Genomic DNA, 19,223 nt, shown 5'->3' with positions numbered 1-19,223 from the left:
AATTAAATAAGAAGCTTGGAAAGTAGATTGCGTAAAATAATGGTGATGCGTATATTGAGAAGAATATGCATCTCCATGCTTGATTGACCAAAATGAGAACTGTGAGCTCAGCTGCAAGAAAGTTTCTCTGCATGAGTCCCGACGCCAGGTCGTACAAATATCCTGGGATACTGTCTCAAACAATGAATATATGACAAAGCTTGCAATTTAACTCATTCATCGTTCTTGAGTCTCTAAGCTGTTCTACTGCATTCTCGGCTACAAATGGGCCTGAATAATCACACTTGTATATTACATTCCTAAAGGCGTCATCTCTATCCGGAGAATGACTCGTATTCATGGCGGTGGTCATATGCTTATGCTGCTCACTGAAGCTACTTGGACGATCTTGTCAAGCTGCAATATTTCTTGTGAGTGCGTTGTCTCTTGGCCTCCAGCGGCGAGACTTTTTATATTATTAACATGGCGGAGGCATGTCCAATAAGTCGCAAAACGAACATAATATCCTTCATATCTGCTTCGAGGTTGTCAAAGGTCTAAATACTCCTCGACATGGCGCCGAGAGAACCAGAAGCCTCTGAGTGACTTTTCGAACTCACGCAAGAACGCAGTATTTAACACCAATGTTTGTGTGATTTTCATGGGATTTGGCCCGTGAAACTTGGTAACTTCACCAAAGCGCCAAAGCTGCTCAACGTAGTTGACTGCCGTCAGCTCCAATCCAAATAAAGAATAGACACACGTCTTCCAAGTTGACCGATCCATGATGTCTGTTATTTGATCATAAAAGCTTTGCGCAGTGTGATTATCATGGCAGTTCATCTTGACTAAGGACTCACTGGCCAGAAGAAGGGCGCTTGCAAGTGGAAGTGTCACATATGGCTGTACATTGTCAAGCATTTTGCGACCCCTGGAATAAGAAGCCTTCATGGTATCCACGAGCCATTGCAAATCAAGACACCAATGGGAAGTGCTTTCTTTGGTGAAGTTTTTCATAACGGCAATGAAAAGCGCCTGTAGTGTCAACATATTGTACAAGTCAAAAACGGTATTGAGCTGTGCCCAGTTTTGAAGCGAGCTCATAAGCGTCTGGGAGGAGATGTCGGAATCCAAGATTGCAAAAAGTGGATTGAACATCAGCATAAGGGTGGTGACATAGTGGGCAAAACGGAGCGTCACAAACTTGTTGGGCTCTGCTCTAATGATCAGAAGCCAACGTACGCATATAAATGAAACTTTAAGTATGGCACCAAGCAGGCTCTTGTTAGAACGAACCGCCATTATCATATCGTTATTTTCCATAGCAGTGAATAATGATTCTGCAGCAAGGCGATTACCTCCGCAAAACTCACTGTAAAGTGTGAGATATGCGTACGAGATTTCTCTTGGGGATGTGCAATTTTCAAAACGACGGAAGAACAAACTGGAAGCAATAAGGCCAGTGTCGTAGATCAGCAATGTCAGTGGTGGGGATTCGGGATCAATGCCGTAGAGCCACTTCACGAGATCCCTGTCAGGTTGAATCGTGTCTTTGAGTTCTGGGTGCTCGTACTGAAACAGTGTCTCTGCTTGAAGAACCAGCGCCTCAGTCTCAACTAGTTTAATGTAAGTCCAGCAGCGAGCGAGGACAGCAAAGTCTTCCGCTCTATCTGGAGGAAGCTTCTGGTACTCGAGCTCGTGGACCAACAGAAGAAACAGAGTGTTATGAGCGATGGCCTTGAAAAGCTTACGAAACTCTCTCGCAACCCGTTCGAACTGGGCCAGGGCCATAAGCGTAGTCTTCAACAGAATGACATGGATGATGGAAAAAACAGCATCTTCCCAGGTAGTCTGGTCAAGGGTCTTCACCAACATACTCAGCAAAGTAAGCCATTCATTACAGCGAAGCACGGCTTTTTTGGAGACTCTAGGGCCTGCAAGGCAACCGGCTGCGAAAAACGCTGCAGCGAGAGCCATACATTGAAGAGTGTGCTTATCGGTTTTTTGAAACGAGGAAACGAGCATTTTCTGAGCTGCAGCGTAGACTGACGTCCAATCGACAAGCTCGTGGAAGCCCAGGTTCTCGATCAGATGTGCCCAATTGAAGGCCACTGCAAGTGGAGGAGCATGGGGCTGAAGGTTCTGCCAACGCGTGAAGGCTGCCGGAGGCACATCCACCGTCTTTGCCTGGCATTGAGCAATATAGTGGATCATGGGACTCAGGTTGTGGATGCTGCGAGGGGGTGTTTGGTCAGGCAGGGGAAGGCCAGTGGGCAGATTTGGAGCGCCCGTTGCATGAGGCAGAAACGGCAGCAGGTGGTCGGGCGGCAGCAGAAGCAGCAGTTGGGGCAGATGGTCCATGAGCAGGGCCCATGGGGGAGTGTGTTGGAGGGAGCCGAATAGGGGAGTGGGTTGCCAAAGACATGTTTGGGAGCATGGGAGGACAGGCCCAGGCTGGAGCGGGGGAGCTCGTCGGAGGACTCTACTTCGTGTCTAAGGCGGTCTTTACGACGAGAGTTACGCGAGCGGCGCTCCTGCTGGACAATTCGTTCCTTCTCTGACGGAGGGTTGGGAGGGTTCTCGCGACACTGGTGCTCGCGGCGGGTGCGGATGCACAGCAGACACGGAAGCTCCAAATTGCACTTCATTTTGTAGCGCTTGCACGGACCACAGGAGTAGGTACGGCGAGAGCGACGAGGCTTCATGTTGCTGGGTTTCACAGTGTGAGTATAGGATTGGCGAAGGTTGGTGCGGCTAGAGGGCCCGTTTGCGAGGAACTGCGCCGACGATGTCTTGGCTCCAGCGGTGCCAGCTGCACGAATTCAGGAACAGCGGTGGCGGTTGGAAAATAGGCCCGACGGCGTGTGATGTTGATGTGCGTGGCTTCTGTGGAATGGTCGGAAGCAGAGCGGGTAAGTTGATGAGATGCGGCCTGGGGGTGTGGGAGTCTTGTGGAGGCCACTGGAATACAAGTTGGTGAAGGGCCTATTGCGAATTGTCAGTGGGGATGGCCAACGGGGATGGCCAACGGGGATGGGAGATGAACAGGCCAAGTTACAACCGTCTGGATCGATCTGGTCAAAGGTGACGGACCGTTGGAATCACGGAATTGTCTGTTGACGTGACACTTGAGCGGACGTGGACGGCAAGCGCCAGAAGGAAGGGACGGCGGGTACGGGCAGGATGGCGTTTCGTGGATGTGGATCGAAAAGCCCAGAAAGAAAGAGCAGGTGCTGCTGGGTCGGAGGGCCGCGGTCAGTGGAACATGCCTTTGCCGCTAGCGAAGGTGAGTTTTTGGGCCGGCAGTGCGGTGGGCCGCCGTTGGCGCCAGCACCCAGCTATATACCCCAGAGACGGGCGACCAGGCGAGGCATGCGCGGCGCTCCACGGCGCAGAACGCTGAGGCCCCGGGCCAGAGGCCGCAGGCCAGAGGCTGGCCGACGTGAGAGATTTCTACGATTTGGTTGGTTTTTGCAAAACGCCAATTCCGTGCGGGCGGGAAATGGAGGTGTGCAGCCGTCAAGGAACCGGAGAACAAAGGGGCCTCTGAGGGGAGGCTGTGTGTGCGGGTCGGCCCATGGTTCCGGGGCAAGGCTGCTGGTGGTAGGGAAATTTTGAGGTGGGAGTGAAAAAAATAGTGAGGCTGCAGCGCTGCGCTTAAGTCGTGGAGTCGCCGCGGCAACCCAGGAGTCACCGCCGCTGCAATCAGCCTTGCGGCCCCAGGTTTCTTGTCGCTGCCGCCGACGCATATACCCGCCGGGGCCCTGGCACACTGGAGCCCGGTGCCTGTTTTGGCCTGGCCTGATTGTTGTGGGCCCATTGTCCTCCGCGCACAATGTCCGTCAGCCAGCCTCCACACGACACCTTGGACAAAACCCACCCTTGTCGAAAACATCGACAAACGGTTGGAAGCGCTGGGCGCCCAGGGCTCTGAAGTGGCACAAACTGTCACTGGTCTCGGCCCGCGAGTGTGCTCTACACTTGTGTATGGTTGGTGCGTAAAGTTGGTGGATGGGGATGGCGGTGTTGGTTGCGTAAATCGACACCCCGTAGCTTCAGGGCCTCTGCGTCTCCTACCACCGGCCCCAGATCGCTGGACGGACTGGAAGAGCCTGTTGCTGCGCGCCAGGGCTTTTCTCTGCGTCTCGCTAAGCTGCCCGCGGCGGGACCCTGCTGCTCGCCTAACTCTGATCGAACGAGCGCCACTTTGATGCCCAAGAGTCTCCCTCGCGTCTCACCGCTGCTTCGACCCAGCAGGCACCCGCCGTGCTGCTACGGCCATGTCGATACAGAAAGATTGACACTACCCAGGCACCCATGCCCTGGGCGTTTCGCTATGGTGATAATGGCCCACAACTGATCTCTACATTTTCTTCCTCCACTTCCCTTACTAACTTTCCTCTCAATTTCCTACTCCCCTCCGCCATGACCTCCACCATGGGCCGTTTTCTGCTGCACCACGCAAGATGACACCGCTGGAAAGCAGCCCTGCGGGCTTTATTCCAGGCCCGTCCGCCTATTTCGTGCCGCCGCTTCGACTTGACTACTATACCTGCGCTAAGCCCGGCCATCCCTTATCTTGGCCTCCCTCTCTGAAGCTTCTGGCGTGGCTTTACGAACGACAAGTTGCTGCAGCTCCTTGTATGACAGAATAGCCCGGTGGCAGCTCATCTGCTTTTTGCAGCCGGGCTTTGCCCCAGCTACATCTTGCCAAGACTCGGGTGCTTTTGTAGATTTCCTCGTTGCTGGTGGGCAGTTTGAGAAACATTAAACCAACACAATTGCCAACGAATGGCCCAAAACTTTACATTCCCTTTTTCTTTCTCGTGCTACAAGCAATCTAAAACTTCTCTTCATATAATCCTATTTCCACTGTACAGGTGAAATCTGCTCGTGGTAAGTATTGCCGTGCCATGCTTGGTGATGTTCTGTTGCTCATTGAAACAACGGCGCCAACAACCGTGGAAGCATAAATGCTGTGGCAATAGATGAGGGTAAAATTGTGATAATACGCCACCCGCTGGTTTCATACTTGAAGCCTTCTTCGTGAAAATCACCTTTCGTGGAATTTGCACGGTCTCTTGCAACTCCACCCAAAATAGCTTCCAACACCCCCACCAAGAAAACGACTTCACTGAACCTCATGAGAATGAGACTCAAACCCTTTATCTCGGTAGTCCCGCTGCCGTCTTTGCTTCCTAGGTATTCATTATAAGTAATTGAAAGGGCTAAAGAATGGTACAACGCTGCCATCCAGACTGCCCCTACCTCAAAGCTGGCAGATCGACGAACGCTGGCTCAAAGGGCCTGATACTTTCATTTTTTTGGAATGTGGAGAAACTTCTTGTCGATAAAGCCAGGCCAAGAAGATGATTAGACAAACTTCAAAAAATAGGAGTCCTTTCATCGCAAGTTGAGGTGAGCTGACTGCAACTAAAAAGCACTTACACTTGCTAGAAGACTGAGTTGATACCAAGGGCTATTGTAGCATTGTTTGAGGTTCGTGTGTAATAACCCAGGGAGTGCTCTTGGCATTTCGTTAGAGGACCCCATCGAAACACGCATCTTGAGCTGGTATACCTGGAAGAGACCATTTTCAGTCCTCCGTGCTCATGACAAGACATCGTTTGTAGCTCTTAGAGAAATTCGAGTGTTTCTAGGAGCTACATGCTGACAATTGGGCCATTGTTGTTCCCCATGACCTCTCGAGTCCTCTACTAGTAAACCTTCCAACTCTTAAAGTATTGAACCCTTGCCGAATTTTCACAAAATGACAAAATTGCATAAATCTCTTCCTGTCAATTTATCAAATATTGACTCCAAAACTAGAAAGAGAATGACATGGGGCATGCACCTAAAAGTTTTCTCAAGCTCTGTGCTTCAAAATACATTGCTCCACGTTCCTTCCGCATACCTTGTGACATTTGTTAAAAGACTACAATCTTTTCAAAACACAAAGTAGACCACTGAAGCAGATTCGTAAAGAAAGTGTATCCTATGGTACCAGAGTAAACACCTGTACACCTTGGTAATAAGCCTCGAGATTGAATCTACAGCTCAACCGCCAGATCAAAACAGGAAAAAGACAGTGATTAGCTAAGTTTTCACTTTTTCCAATTTTATTTGTCCCAGATCTGTCCCGGGAATTCTGCCCCCATGGGAACTAAAACACTCTCTTGTCTGACTTCATCCTCCTACACCCGTACATCAGAAATCCACCAACCAAATCCTCCACATATCGCATTTTCAATACACAAAATTCTCAACCATCCAACCCAACCAAACCACAACCAAGGCCATGTTGAGAAACCTCGCCAGAGTGGGTGTTGCTAAACAGGCTTCCAGGCCTTTGGCTGCTACGGTGCTGGCGCTTTCCAGAACCGCTGCCTTCTCCACCTCCAGATCTGTCCAAAAAGAGGAAGAAGAGCCTCTTCAGAATCTCTATGAGTTGCCCAGAAAGTCCAATGCTCCCATCCATGCTCCTATCGAGAACCCAGCTGACAAGTACAAGGAAACCTCCGAAGAGTTGCACAAATTTGGTCGCTACCTTATGTCCTGCTTGCCAAAGTACATCCAGCAGTTCTCTGTGTGGAAAGATGAGTTGGTGCTTTACATTCCTCCATCGGCCGTCCGTATCGTGATGATATTTTTGAAAAACCACACTCCAGCTCAGTTCAAGTCTTGTATGGATGTCACTGCTGCTGATTACCCATCGAGAGTTAACCGTTTCGATGTCGTTTACAACTTGTTGAGTGTGCGTCACAACTCCAGAATCAGAGTTAAAACATATGCGCTGGAGACGTCACTGGTTCCATCTGTGGTGCCTATTTTCCAGGGTGCCAACTGGTTCGAGAGAGAAACATACGACTTGTTTGGTATCTTCTTTGAAGGCCACCCCGACCTCAGAAGAATCATGACCGACTACGGTTTCGAAGGCCACCCATTGAGAAAAGACTTCCCTACTACCGGTTACACCGAAGTCCGTTACGATGAAGAGAAAAAGAGAGTGGTTTATGAGCCTTTGGAGTTGACCCAGGCCTGGAGAAACTTCACTGTTGGTTCCTCTGTGTGGGAGCAGGTTGGCGAAGGTAAAGACTTCACACCTGAGTCTTTCAAGTTGCCCACACCAGAGCCTGAGCCTCAGGAGGACGAAAAGGACAAGAAATAGATCTCTTCATAACCCGCGTGGTGGGCATCACCAACAACCCTTGCATACACTAATATATTCTAGGAAATATCATTTTCGTTACGTAGCTATGCGTTTTATACCGTCAGAAGCTCCTGCTGAAGTTGTGCTAGCTCCTTCTCTTTGCCTGCGAGGAACTCTTCAAGCACTTGCACCTGAGACCCAATCAACTCTATATCGTTCTTCACGTCGGTCAAGTCCTTGTCGGTGTTGGGCACGTTTTCGGCTGCTGAGAGTTTGCCCTGTTTGTATTTGAGTAGCTGTTCAAACTCGTGTTTTAGCAATGCCAGATCGCTATTGCCGCTGTCGCTCTTGTTGTTCAGCTCCTGCTTAGCCTTCTCCAAAAGGTCTTCCAAGTTAGTCAATTCTCGGCGTAAGCGGACTTCTTCCCAATCGGTACCTTCGGTTGCAGAGAAATCAGTTCCCTTCTCGCGGTCGGCATTGTTGCCCTGACCGATTTTATTAAGATAGCTCATGCCAAACAGCTTTTTGTCATTGGCCTTAGGCTGGCTGATATTTTTGGCGGGAGTTGAAGCTGCTGCTGCACTCAAATCATATGAGGGCACCTCCTTGGAGAATGTAGCTCTCAAGGATGCTGGTACACCTCTTGGGACACGCTTTCCATTCTCACGCTGGTTTAATATGTGGAGAAAAACCAAGACCTGATCTTTGTCAATTGTTTCGAACAGCTTTGGGTTGACCAAGTTCCAGGCCGAAGAGATGTCTGAGCGTGGGACCTTAGAAAGTGTCAGGTACAAGCCTTCAAGCGAATCGAAACGCACACGGCCATATGAGTCACTGTTCGAGTTGTAGATCGTTTCGTACGTGCCTTTGTCGGTAGGCGATATGTACCAGTCAAAGTCGTTCGACAACAAATCGTCATCGTCGCCGTCGTATGAATTGCCCGTAGAGCCTGTTGCGACAGCCTTGTTGGCATGAATCAAGTGAGACTTGGAGGAAGGGACAAGCCAGCCTGGTAGCTCCAGCGGCAACTCCAGCATGGAGCCATTGACCAAGTCAAAAATCAACCGCATGGTGATACAGAACTCTTCAAAGTCCAAGCGGCCATCGGCATCGATATCTGAGAGATCCCATATCTTCGACAATTGGTCATCCTTGAGACGGGAGTTCTTAAGAACAGGCAGGACACGATCACCCGTGAGCTTGTTGTTTTCGGGTTTGAGCCCCTGGAAGATTTCCCAGTACTTTTTGATTTCCCACTCTTCCAAACGGGGCATGCTGGTGTTGAAACAGTTGATACTACGGTTCAGTTGTTGCGACGTGGTCGGACATCCGTACACCCAGATCTGTGCCCTGGTCGGTGTACTCTTTTTTAAGTGTGTTCACGACTGCAGTTTTTAATTTTTTACTGATGAATTGCAATGGGCATTATTTACTGATCTCTTCTCAATGAGGTTATTCATATTTTGTTGTTTATGGCGGAGTAGTGCGTGTCAATTCTGGCGCTTAAGAAGTAACCTTTCCGGATCTCTCCAAGATAATGGTTGATCGACTCTATTTATAAAAGCTTCAATTTCTCTGCTTTCTCTTGTGGGTACTTTCCTCAAATTGTGTACATGAGTGAAATACAGCTATGGAGACCTTACCACATACTAGCCTCCCCAGAGATTCAAGAACCTACACTCTAGCAAAACCTGCCGTTCTTTCCTTCACTTGCTCATGAATTGAGTCTATGCTATAATGTACAATTATTCCTCCATGCCCGCATCTTCGTCCGAATCATCCTCATCGGTGAAACCACCAGCCTCAACCGTCATCAATGTCTCCTTAGCATCACCCTGATACTTTCTGGCAATTCTGGATGCACGGCCACGCTGAGCAGCCTCCTCTCTAGCCTTCTTCTGGAGCTGCTTCAACTCCTCCTTGAAAGTGTTTCTCACGGATTTGTTGGAGAAACAGTCCCACATCTTCAAAGGACCGGAGGCACCGCCCACAGTCATGTTACCAGCAACCTCAGCATCACCGGCGAAAGAACACGTTAAAACGTTACCCACACCGAAGTCTCTGGACAAGACCATCGAGGGCCCCTTGTTGGCCTCAGAAGGTGCCTTCCACAACTTCACAAGCTTTTCGCTCATGGCAGATGTGATCAACATGCCGGGAACATGGCTGCTGACGTCCAAGGATGAGATTCCAGTGTCATGGGCATGCAATGTCCAGAGCGGCTTGTCCTGGTTTCTGATATCGAAGCAGTAGACATTACCACCGTCCGTACCAGCGTAGAAGATTTCAGGTTGGGCGCCCCATTGAACGCTTTCGACCTCCTGTCCACCACCAACAAAGTAAGATTTCGTCATTTGGCTGTCGTCGGAGATTCTGACATCCGAAATGGCTCCAGCGCCGTTGTAACCACCAGTTAACAAGATGGAGGCCTCTTGGGCATGCCACAGACTCAGCGAGACGGTCTTGCCCTGGTGAACATCATTAAGAGACCTGACGGCGGTGCCTTGCGAGAGATCCCAAAGCTTCACTGTTTTGTCGGCAGATGTAGAGGCCAATGCAGTTCTGTGTGTTCTGTTGTGAGCCAACGACAAAACGGCGTCGGTATGGTGTGTGGAGACAAACTTACCCTTGCTCTTCTTCTTTTTCTTCTTCAGCAATGACTGGAAGGAGTTTTGCTGTGGTTCACCCAAGATCATGTCGGGGAAGGCCTTGTCGACACAGTCCAAGTTCCACACCTCGATCTGAGGATCAAACGTACCAATGGCAGCAAAGTTACCAATGTTGGCAGAATTGTCCTCACCACTAGTACCAGGGCGGAAGTTAACCCACTCGACACAAAGTGGAAAAGCAGGTAACATCAAGTCGTGGTGCACATACAAGTTGGAGTCTCTGGTCATGCCCTGAGCGACGTCCTCATCCAATTCGTCGCCCTTCTCCAACTCAGATCCCTCTGGTGCACCAGCACCATCATCGTAGACATACACATCTAGGTAGGAGACGTCGTCCTCGGTTCTTGTGGCCAAAACCAAGTTATCGGTTGGGTAGACCTGCAATTCTTGTTTTTCTTGCTTTTCTTCAGCAGCGGTTGGTAACGAAAGGTAACCGTCACCGTCCTCGTTCTCCTTGTAGGATGCATCGGTGTTACTGAGACCTGGGAACATGGACACAGACTCGCCCTCCTCCTCTTCTTCATCGTCATAAGTATCTAGGTTGTAATCTTTCAAGTCATCATCGATATCCTCTTCCAGCTTGAACTCTTTTTTCTGAGCATCTTGCAAGTCGGCTTTGGCATCTGACAACTCCAACTGAGCCATCTGGGTGATTCTCTCCATCTCGGCATCGTCCAATTCGTACTTTTCTGGGAATTCGGCAGCAAAGCCTCTTGGAACCCAGCAACTTGAAGAAATCATTCTGACTGGACTTTTACTTTCTTCAAATGCGTAATCCGGACTTCACGATTTTCACTTTTTTAAGATGAGCTTCGCGATGTCCCCAGCGAAAAGCGTTCGTCTCGGTGTGCAGGCCATACAAGGCTAAGGTCCATTCTTGAACTTGGAAAGCTACGAAAATGGTTCTATATTATTTTGACAGGTGTCTTTCCAAACTCAACTATTCTTCCATTAAACCCTAAACTATGATAGGAAGCTGTCTGTTACACGTAGTCCATCAATGCAATGACACTGCGCTCCATTTGCAACCATTACGCAGCATGCAATGAGACCTCTTCATGGAGATCACATCAACTTTTACCCGAGAAGTTCATCGAGAAAGCTCTCATCTTCCTTTGATATGTGCCCCTTCGCTTTTGGAGCCTCCTCCTCTAGATTCACCAGATCAAGCAGCTCGAGTAGCTTATCCAAGTCCTGCTCACCCACTGGTTCGTGTTGAGGCTTATTATTGGTGACCCCAAGAAGCGTTTCTAGGTCTTCTTCAAGTGTATTGGCATCGTCAGGGCCACTCTGAGCTATCCTTTTGCTCAAGACTTCCATGGCCCGATCGTCGTTCTCGTTTATGTTGTTGATCTCAAGGACCTTACGAGTCTGTGAATTTGAAGTACCAAACTTCTTCTTGATTTGCTCATGGAGCTTGGCACTTTCAAGCTTTTCAGCACGGTTCAGATGTTGTTCTTTCTCCTCCTCGGTGAGCTCTCTCATGGTACCCTTGCTGGACCTGTCTAGCTTGCTACCAATCTTAAAGTTATGTAGGTCTTCTGCTGTGAGCTTGTCCAAGTCCTTCCATACTTGATCCTCGTCTCCTTTGGAGTAGTCCGAACTCTTGACCGTACTTGTGTAACTTTCAATGCCGTATTCGTCAAGAAGGTTATCAGAGATTTTGCTCTTGAGTAGCTTGCGGCTCTTCTGTGGCTTGATATCCGAAGATAAGTACTCAGCTATCTTCGATTCTAGCTGGTCTTTGGGCATTAGGTACTTTGCAGCTTCCTCGTCAATCTCTAGCTCTCCCTCTTCGGGAATCTCCTCTGCCTTTTCATGTCTTGTGCCGAGGTATATACCATCTTCTTCGTTGAATTCTTTCCTCTCGGGTTCTGGTTCCTCCTGATTCTGGTGCTGCATAAGCGCATACACAATCTGACGTTTAATGGCTAGCTTGGATTCCACAGAAAGCTCTGTTTCGCCCAATTGCGGGTAGAAATGGTCCAAAAGCGCCTCGTCTTCGGAGTCCCAATCACTATCTTCTTCATCAAAGTGAAGCACCCTCGGAGTACTAGACAGTTTTTTAGCTGACCATTTCGCTTTCACTGGTTTGGGTGCTTCTTGCTGTACAATTCCATGCTTTTTCATGTACTTGTTCTTCGCCTTGCGGTCCCATTTTGACTTGTGGAGCACCATAGTAGTGGTTGATGGGTGCGAAAATGTTGATGTTCTAAGGGTCTGAGAAGGTGAGAGGGACCTACCAATTTTCGCCAAAATTCGATAGAGTAGATATAAATGAAACTCTGATTTCCAGACCTTTTTGGGCGTTAAGCTTACTTCATTTCTTTGCATCGTGACTACTATATCCCGTTTTCATCGTCTCAACACAAAGACCTAGTACTGATTTACCCGTACAAAGCGTCACACCTACATGGTCGATTGTAAGGTTGTCTTTCGTAAGCTTTCTTCAACATCAAAACAACGGTTCACTTGCCGTCTATGAAGCTTCAGCGGTCTCTTTTTTGCGTCTTAGAAAGCATCTAGGGCCATTTTGCAGCCAAGCAGGATCACTTAAATTCCCCTCCCAGCAAACTTGACACATTCTCATGACCACGAAAAGGACTTGATATATATATAAAGCGCTAGTGGCCATTAATTAATGATTTTTCTCCACAACTTGTCGATCGGATTTTGCTGCAAAGTCCACACTGAAAAATCCGCATCTCTCCGCTAACCTCAGTCTGGACCAAATGGTCCCTAATTGTGCTCCTCCCATAAAACCCACAAAACCCCAATTAACTCCGCCTTCTTAAGAACTACTGTTGTCGAGATCAACCGTTTTGAAATCAATCTTTTGAAACACCTCCAAAAGAAGACACCTTCATCCCCCCTCCTCTACCTGTACTGCCTGTCGCGACCTCGGATCCACCTCAACTACTTTTCTTTAACATAATGTCCGAAAAGCCGCCCAAGCTGATTGAGGAGCTCTTGAAGCTCTTGCTGATGGGAGAGGCACTCAACGAAACCCAGAAAAAACAGATGAAGGATTACAAGTTCTGGAAAACCCAGCCCGTTCCTTCCTTGGACGAAGTGGTGGACAACTATGGACCAATCGAGGTCAAGACACCGGAAGAGGTACCACTGGAGCCATTGCCGCTTTTGAGTGAATTTTACTGGTCTACGATAGATGTGGAGTCTCTGGACCAATTGGACGAGGTGTACCAGCTTTTGTATGAACACTACGTGGAGGACCAGGATGCCACCTTTCGGTTCAAGTACTCCCATGAATTCTTCAAATGGGCTTTGAAGCCACCTGGATGGCGCAAGGACTGGCACTTGGGTGTCAGAGTGCGTGGCACCGACAAGCTCGTGGCTTTTATTGCAGCTGTACCTGTGATGTTGAGATTGACTAAACCAGGAAACGAAATCAAGCTGGTTGAGATCAACTTTTTGTGCATCCACAAGAAATTGCGTTCCAAGCGTTTGACACCAGTGCTCATCAAGGAAATCACGAGGCGAGTGAACAAGGAGGATATCTGGCAGGCACTCTACACTGCTGGAATCGTGTTGCCTTCACCGGTCTCCTGCTGCAGATACACTCACCGTCCGCTCAACTGGCTGAAGTTGTATGATGTGGGCTTCTCCCATCTCCCACAAGGCCAGACTAAGGCTAAGATGGTAGCTCACTACTCCTTGCCTAACGCCACGAAAACCGAAGGCCTCAGACCCATTGAACCAAAGGACATTGACCAAGTACACGATTTGCTCCACAAATTCCAGGAGCGTTTCGATCTTGTTCAGCGCTTCACTAAGGAAGAGGCAGCCCATTGGTTCTTGGGTGGTGACGCCAGAGCTAGTGTGATCAAGACATATGTGGTGGAAAAGGAAGGACGCATCACTGACTTCTTTTCATACTACTTGCTTCCTTTCTCCGTGTTGGATAACCCTTCACACTCCGAATTGGGCATTGCATACCTCTTCTACTATGCATCCGAGCTGGCGCTCAACGATGCCGACAACTACAAGACTCGCCTCAACCTGTTGATCAACGATGCCTTGATTACTGCTAAAGAGTTTAACGTGGATGTGTTCAATGCCTTGACGTCACAAGATAACCCTCTTTTCATCAAGCAAAACAAGTTTGGAAGCGGTGACGGTTTCTTGAACTACTACTTATTTAACTACCGTATGAAGCCTATCAGCGGAGGTGTTGATCCAAAAACGAACCAAATTGATGAAGACAAGGGTTCTGGCGTGGGTGTGGTGCTTTTTTAGCTGCGGATACCAACAGATTTAATCACGAGTAACTCATGGAGCTCTATAATATACATTTTCAAGGCTCCATACAACTGAGCTTGCAAGCAATGACAGTGTAAGAAAATCGATTGTAGAAGGAAGCAGGAACCAAACTTCAAGGATTGGGAAGATTGTCATTCTTAAGCTTGATCCGCCAAAGCATGAGATGGAGTTCTCACGCATCTTCCTCATGATTTGTGAAGCCTTACCGTAGCATCCGACAATATCAGGTTTGTCTCACAGTTGGCGGAACACTACAGTTTTTTTCAAAAATTGTCTTCGTCATCTTCTGGCCATTTTGAAAGCATTCCTTAAGAAACGAAATATCACATAACCTACATCAGTCAGCTCAGATCTCTACGTACCTCCCAATCCTCTGCGATATTTTGCACCCATCTTATCGCGATATCAGCCACAGCGTTTATCAACTACTCCGCTCATTCACACACCACATAATTTTTGCATGAATCCAGCATCACCATAGACCAGCATGGCCCTCTCAAATACAGATACACAAGCCATTTCGCTCTTTGAGCAAGCCATGGAAAAGGAGCAGCATGGCTCCATGTCAGACGCCGTGGGGTTCTACAGACAAGCATTTCGACTCAATGAGCAGGTGGATAGATTGTACCGGCAGGAGCGAGTGCCTCAGGCGATCCAGAAACTTAAAGCTGAGCACGGAAAGAACGTGGCACACAAGGTCAATGAAGAGGAGGTGGGGAAAATAGACGTTGATCGCTTGCTAGCACTGTGGGAGCATGTGGAAGCACAGGCTCCGAACAAGGACGATCCGGACCACTGGAACGATGACGTGGTTGTAAAAATTGACAATTTGGCGTTGAATGCACCGGATGAGGAGGTATCGCCTCTAATAGACCTCCCGGGTGAAGTATGGGTTAGGGTTTTGGGATTCTTACAGGAGTCACTGCCCGAGCTGTGGTTCCAATTTGGCATGACGTGCAAGAAACACGCTTATTTGGCGTTTGCTCTGTCGGCATTGTGGGAGAAGCTATGTTACTTGATCTACCCGCATCAAAGACACGAGACGGCTGCTCTCAACGATCCAAAGGAATTGTATGCTAAAAGCGGGTCGTGGAAGAAAGTGCTATGGGAAAATCCTTTTGTGAAGTTTATGGGCTGCTACATTAGCGTGGTCAATTACTATACTGAGGGTGGTAGAGGTGAGTACTCTCTCAACTGGTCTAACCCAGTGAAAACAAATACCTACTATCGATATCTTCGATTGTACCCTGATGGCGTATGTCTCATGGCATTGACGGCATTGGACCCAACGAAAGTGGTTCATCGGATGACGAGGAGCAACACGAACAAGTGCATCATGGAAACTAAGGATGTTGCCCTTCACTTCAACCCTGCCACACATCCTCACAAAATATACACTGGTGGCTGGAGTCTAAAAAAAAATGGCGAGTTGGAAATTCGTCTTTACCAGGGATCTGTTCCTTACTACACGTTCTACTACTATTTCAAGATCAAGAGTCTAGGGCAAAAGCCAAATTACAGCAAGTTGCTGTGGGTACGCTATTTCGCTGTTGAAAAGACGGAATCGGGTGATGCTCCTACTGGTGATGAAGTGGACTTTTCCTTGAAGAATGAGACTTCGTTCAAGTTTTCAAGAGTCAAATCTTTCACAAATGAGTGAATTTGGATGAGTAGCCTCGTGAGATGCTGGTGAGGGTGACTGCTGAGAGGTGACAATTAATATAGTAAATAGTTGATGGGCTAAAGCTCTTTTTAGTAACCAATTCTGTATGGATCAAGCAGTCGTACCTAAGTCTCACCTCTAACTTCGTAGTGTCCCTGACTCTAAGATCCATTGAGACTTGACTAGAACATTCTCAATACAGTGAACCGTTCAAAGTTATATCGAGCTTTAATTTGTTCCTCGAACTTACCATTAATTTAAAAAACGTTAAAGGTCATAGAATCTACCATGAACGCCTCGCACAGATTCTCATACTACGCTGCCACACACACATTTCGAACACGATAGATGCATGTCATTGAGTTATGACAAATATCATTATCAAAAGAATGATAATGATTTTTAGTACGTTGTCTCCTCCAGTGGATGGCCACCCAATATCTGGTCTGACTGTTACCCTCCTCCGCGTAAGTGCCTGCACTAAGAAAATTTTTCGTGCACCGATGAACTAAAAAAAATCATCTTCACAAGTTCACCAAACCATCCACACACGAAAAATGTCCCGATTTTTTGCGGCTGGCTACACGTCCGACACGTCGTCCGAGGAGGAGGACCTCTTGAGCGGCTCCGAGGAGTTGATGCTGTCGCTGACGGAAGAATTCTCCACGGACTCTGAGTTCGACAACGACTCAGACGATCTGGATCTGGAAGATGAGGATTACCTGGGTGCTGGCGTTTCTTATTTCTTGAAAAAAGACTTTTTGAAGGGCCTGGCTGACAGCGATCTGGACCTGGACAACGAGGGCCGTAAGGTTGTCAAGAGTGGTAAAGAGAAGCTTTTGGATGATATGAGAGAGATGGTCGGTTTGATCTACAACTCCAGAAACCTTGAGAACTGGAGTTCTGTATTGACTGAATTCGACAAATTGGGTAGAACCTTGATCAGAGCCAACCAGCAAAACATTGCCGTGCCTAACTTTTACTACAAGATGTTGGGTGAGTTGGAGGAGACGTTATCTGAGGCTGCGTCCCAAGACAAGAAGAAGCTTCCTACCGACCAGAATAGGTCTTTCAACACAATGAAGCAGAGAGTCAAGAAGGCCGCTAAGGAGTACCAGGTGTACTTGGACTACTACAAAGAGAACCCAACTGCTTTCGATACCGAGGAGCCTTTGGATATCGCCGTGTCTAATAACGATTCAGGTGTCGGTGGTGCTGTTGTCGGCTCTATCTCAGGTACTACCCGTTCATTGAGCCCTGTGTTCCACACCTTGAAGCAGATCTCCGAGTCCAGAGGTAAGAAGAACATCGACAAGGTTGAGCAGGTTGCCGTCTTGGAGAAGTTGTTGCAAGATGCTTTGCCACAAGGTAAACTCTTTGAAATCATCTCCGTCTACCAGATGTTGCTTTCTGTGAGATTTGACGCTTCGTCGTCCCAGTCATACATGCCTATCGAGGCCTGGAAACAGAACGAGAAGGACTTTGCCGACTTCTTGCTGCTTTTGGAGAAGCATGCCGATGAGTACTGTGTCTCCGAATTGGGAATTGCCACCGACGACATTGACATTGAGCCTCCTGCCAATGAGAAGGGTGTCAAGGTGATCTTGGGTTCCGTCGCTGCTATTGTGGAGAGATTGGACGACGAGTTCACCAGATCCTTGCAGAACACTGACCCTCACTCCATTGAATACGTCGACAGATTGAAGGACGAACCAACGCTCTATCTGTTGATCGTTCGTGCTCAGGTTTACGTCGAGTCCACCACCAGCATTCTGGACCACTTGGCCAGAATCGTCCTCCGCAGATTGGACCACATCTACTTCAAGCCTGACCAATTGATTGCTCAGAACGAGAGCGTCGCCTGGGAGTCCACATGGGATGCTGCTGGCATCAAGGAGTCCTTGCTTTACACCAAGGGTAAGTCTCCATCCGAGGTTGTTGCTGCCTTGACCGAGTTCTTGAGCAAGCAAGACAGCAAGGTTTACAACAAGCAGGCTCTCTTGTGCAAGACCTACTACTACGCCGTTAACAACAGATATGCTGACGCCAGAGAGTTGTTCTTGAACTCCCAGATATACAACAACATCAACAGCGCCGACTCCGCTTCTCAGGTGTTGTACAACCGTGCTCTTGTCCAGTTGGGCTTGGGTGCTTTCAAGGCTGGCAAGATCGAGGAGTCTCACCAAATCTTGAACGAAATTGTCAACACACAGAGACTCAAGGAGTTGTTGGGCCAAGGCTACAACTCGAAATACCCTAGCCAGGTTACCGCGGCGGAGAAGCTGAAGTTGTTGCCATTCCACATGCACATTAACTTGGAGTTGGTTGAGTGCGTTTTCATGACCCTGTCGATGTTGATCGAGATCCCAGCCTTGGCTGCTTCTGCCACGAGCCCCAAGGACAACAAGAGAAAGGCCAGCATCAAGTCCTTCAAGAGCAAGTTGGAGTTCCATGAGAGACAATACTTCACTGGTCCTCCAGAGAGCATCAAGGACCACTTGATCTACGCCTCGCGTTACTTGCAAAAGGGTAACTGGGACAAGGCCTACCAGTTGTTGTCTTCCATCAAGATCTGGAGGTTGTTCGCTGACAACGACCTGTTATTGCTGATGTTGAAGCACCAGTTGCAGATCGAAGGTTTGAGAACCTACATTTTCACCTACAAGTCCATCTTCACCAAGTTGTCGGTGCAGAAGTTGTCCAAGCAATTTGACATTGAGAAGAACGACGTCCAGTCTATCATTGAAAAGATGCTCACGCAAAACGAGATCCTGGGATCTTTGGACGAGTCCAAGGAATTTGTCAACTTCACCACCGACGAGCCTCAGAGAAGCAAGTTGCAGGAGTTGGCCAGCATCATGAACGAGAAGCTCGGACTTTTGCTCGACAAGAATGAGAAGACTGCCTCTAACGGTCACAGCCGTAAGCAGACTACTCAGCAACAACAGCAGCAGCAGAAGGAGCAGAAGGAGCAGAAGGAGACACAACAGGAGGAGAATAGCAAGTTCCGTCACGCCAACGTGAACACCAACAACGACGAGTTTCAGGTTACAGCCTAAGACAGCGTGATTTTCCGACGGGGAGATTTGTACCATAGATTCGTTTCGGCCGGTCGAAGTTACGTCATTTTCCATTGCATGAGCACGAGGCACCATGGAGACGGTCTGCCTGACTGTCTCGTTGTGTCCTCATAGATACGCCGCCAGGGACATGTGGCTATAGTAATAAAAATGTAACGAAAAATTTGTGTAGATCAAATATTGAAAATTTGGCATGACCTCGATGTTTGACAAAAGCAAAAATTGAAGTTCTTATACTGGAAATATATCTTACGATTCTTCCTGTGCTCTTATTAGCTTAATTTTGAGTTTCTCGAGGCGATAGTCCAATTGCAGTTTGACTTGAATAGATGCATTCGATTGTTTTTGAACAGTATTGATGAAGTTTCAGATATGTTAAACAGAGTAGATTGTTCTTGACT

General features: G+C 48.2%; 7 protein-coding genes across 7 annotated transcripts; 4 read left to right on the top strand and 3 right to left on the bottom strand. All coding sequences in view use genetic code 12, as the record gives it.

Annotated features, from left to right (window-relative positions):
• Positions 1-528: 528 nt before the first annotated feature.
• On the bottom strand, positions 529-2,340 carry ZCF8 (Zcf8p; the record flags this gene model as incomplete). The annotated part of the gene is made up of 1 exon (XM_025479622.1): positions 529-2,340. The coding sequence occupies one exon, from the start codon at positions 2,338-2,340 to the stop codon at positions 529-531; it is 1,812 nt and encodes a 603-aa protein (XP_025339095.1).
• Positions 2,341-6,277: 3,937 nt separating this feature from the next.
• On the top strand, positions 6,278-7,147 carry ALI1 (Ali1p; the record flags this gene model as incomplete). The annotated part of the gene is made up of 1 exon (XM_025479621.1): positions 6,278-7,147. The coding sequence occupies one exon, from the start codon at positions 6,278-6,280 to the stop codon at positions 7,145-7,147; it is 870 nt and encodes a 289-aa protein (XP_025339094.1).
• Positions 7,148-7,242: 95 nt separating this feature from the next.
• END3 (End3p) lies at positions 7,243-8,403 on the bottom strand (the record flags this gene model as incomplete). Its single annotated transcript, XM_025479620.1, has 1 exon — positions 7,243-8,403. One exon carries the CDS (start codon positions 8,401-8,403, stop codon positions 7,243-7,245), a length of 1,161 nt encoding a protein of 386 aa, XP_025339093.1.
• Positions 8,404-8,874: 471 nt separating this feature from the next.
• On the bottom strand, positions 8,875-11,976 carry PWP1 (rRNA-processing protein; the record flags this gene model as incomplete). The annotated part of the gene is made up of 2 exons (XM_025479619.1): positions 8,875-10,510; positions 10,880-11,976. The coding sequence occupies 2 exons, from the start codon at positions 11,974-11,976 to the stop codon at positions 8,875-8,877; spliced, it is 2,733 nt and encodes a 910-aa protein (XP_025339092.1).
• A 756-nt stretch (positions 11,977-12,732) lies between these two features.
• NMT1 (glycylpeptide N-tetradecanoyltransferase) lies at positions 12,733-14,055 on the top strand (the record flags this gene model as incomplete). Its single annotated transcript, XM_025479618.1, has 1 exon — positions 12,733-14,055. The coding sequence occupies one exon, from the start codon at positions 12,733-12,735 to the stop codon at positions 14,053-14,055; it is 1,323 nt and encodes a 440-aa protein (XP_025339091.1).
• Positions 14,056-14,566: 511 nt separating this feature from the next.
• Positions 14,567-15,739, top strand: CXQ87_001067 (SCF ubiquitin ligase complex subunit; the record flags this gene model as incomplete). The annotated part of the gene is made up of 1 exon (XM_025479617.1): positions 14,567-15,739. One exon carries the CDS (start codon positions 14,567-14,569, stop codon positions 15,737-15,739), a length of 1,173 nt encoding a protein of 390 aa, XP_025339090.1.
• A 560-nt stretch (positions 15,740-16,299) lies between these two features.
• Positions 16,300-18,801, top strand: NIP1 (translation initiation factor eIF3 subunit c; the record flags this gene model as incomplete). The annotated part of the gene is made up of 1 exon (XM_025479616.1): positions 16,300-18,801. The coding sequence occupies one exon, from the start codon at positions 16,300-16,302 to the stop codon at positions 18,799-18,801; it is 2,502 nt and encodes an 833-aa protein (XP_025339089.1).
• Positions 18,802-19,223: the final 422 nt, after the last annotated feature.

This window comes from Candidozyma duobushaemuli, assembly GCF_002926085.2.
Source record: "Candidozyma duobushaemuli strain B09383 chromosome Unknown A_B09383, whole genome shotgun sequence".
Classification (NCBI taxonomy): Eukaryota; Fungi; Ascomycota; class Pichiomycetes; order Serinales; family Metschnikowiaceae; genus Candidozyma; species Candidozyma duobushaemuli.
Note: the sequence above shows the minus strand (reverse complement) of the source record. Positions and strands in the feature narration are given on the sequence as shown.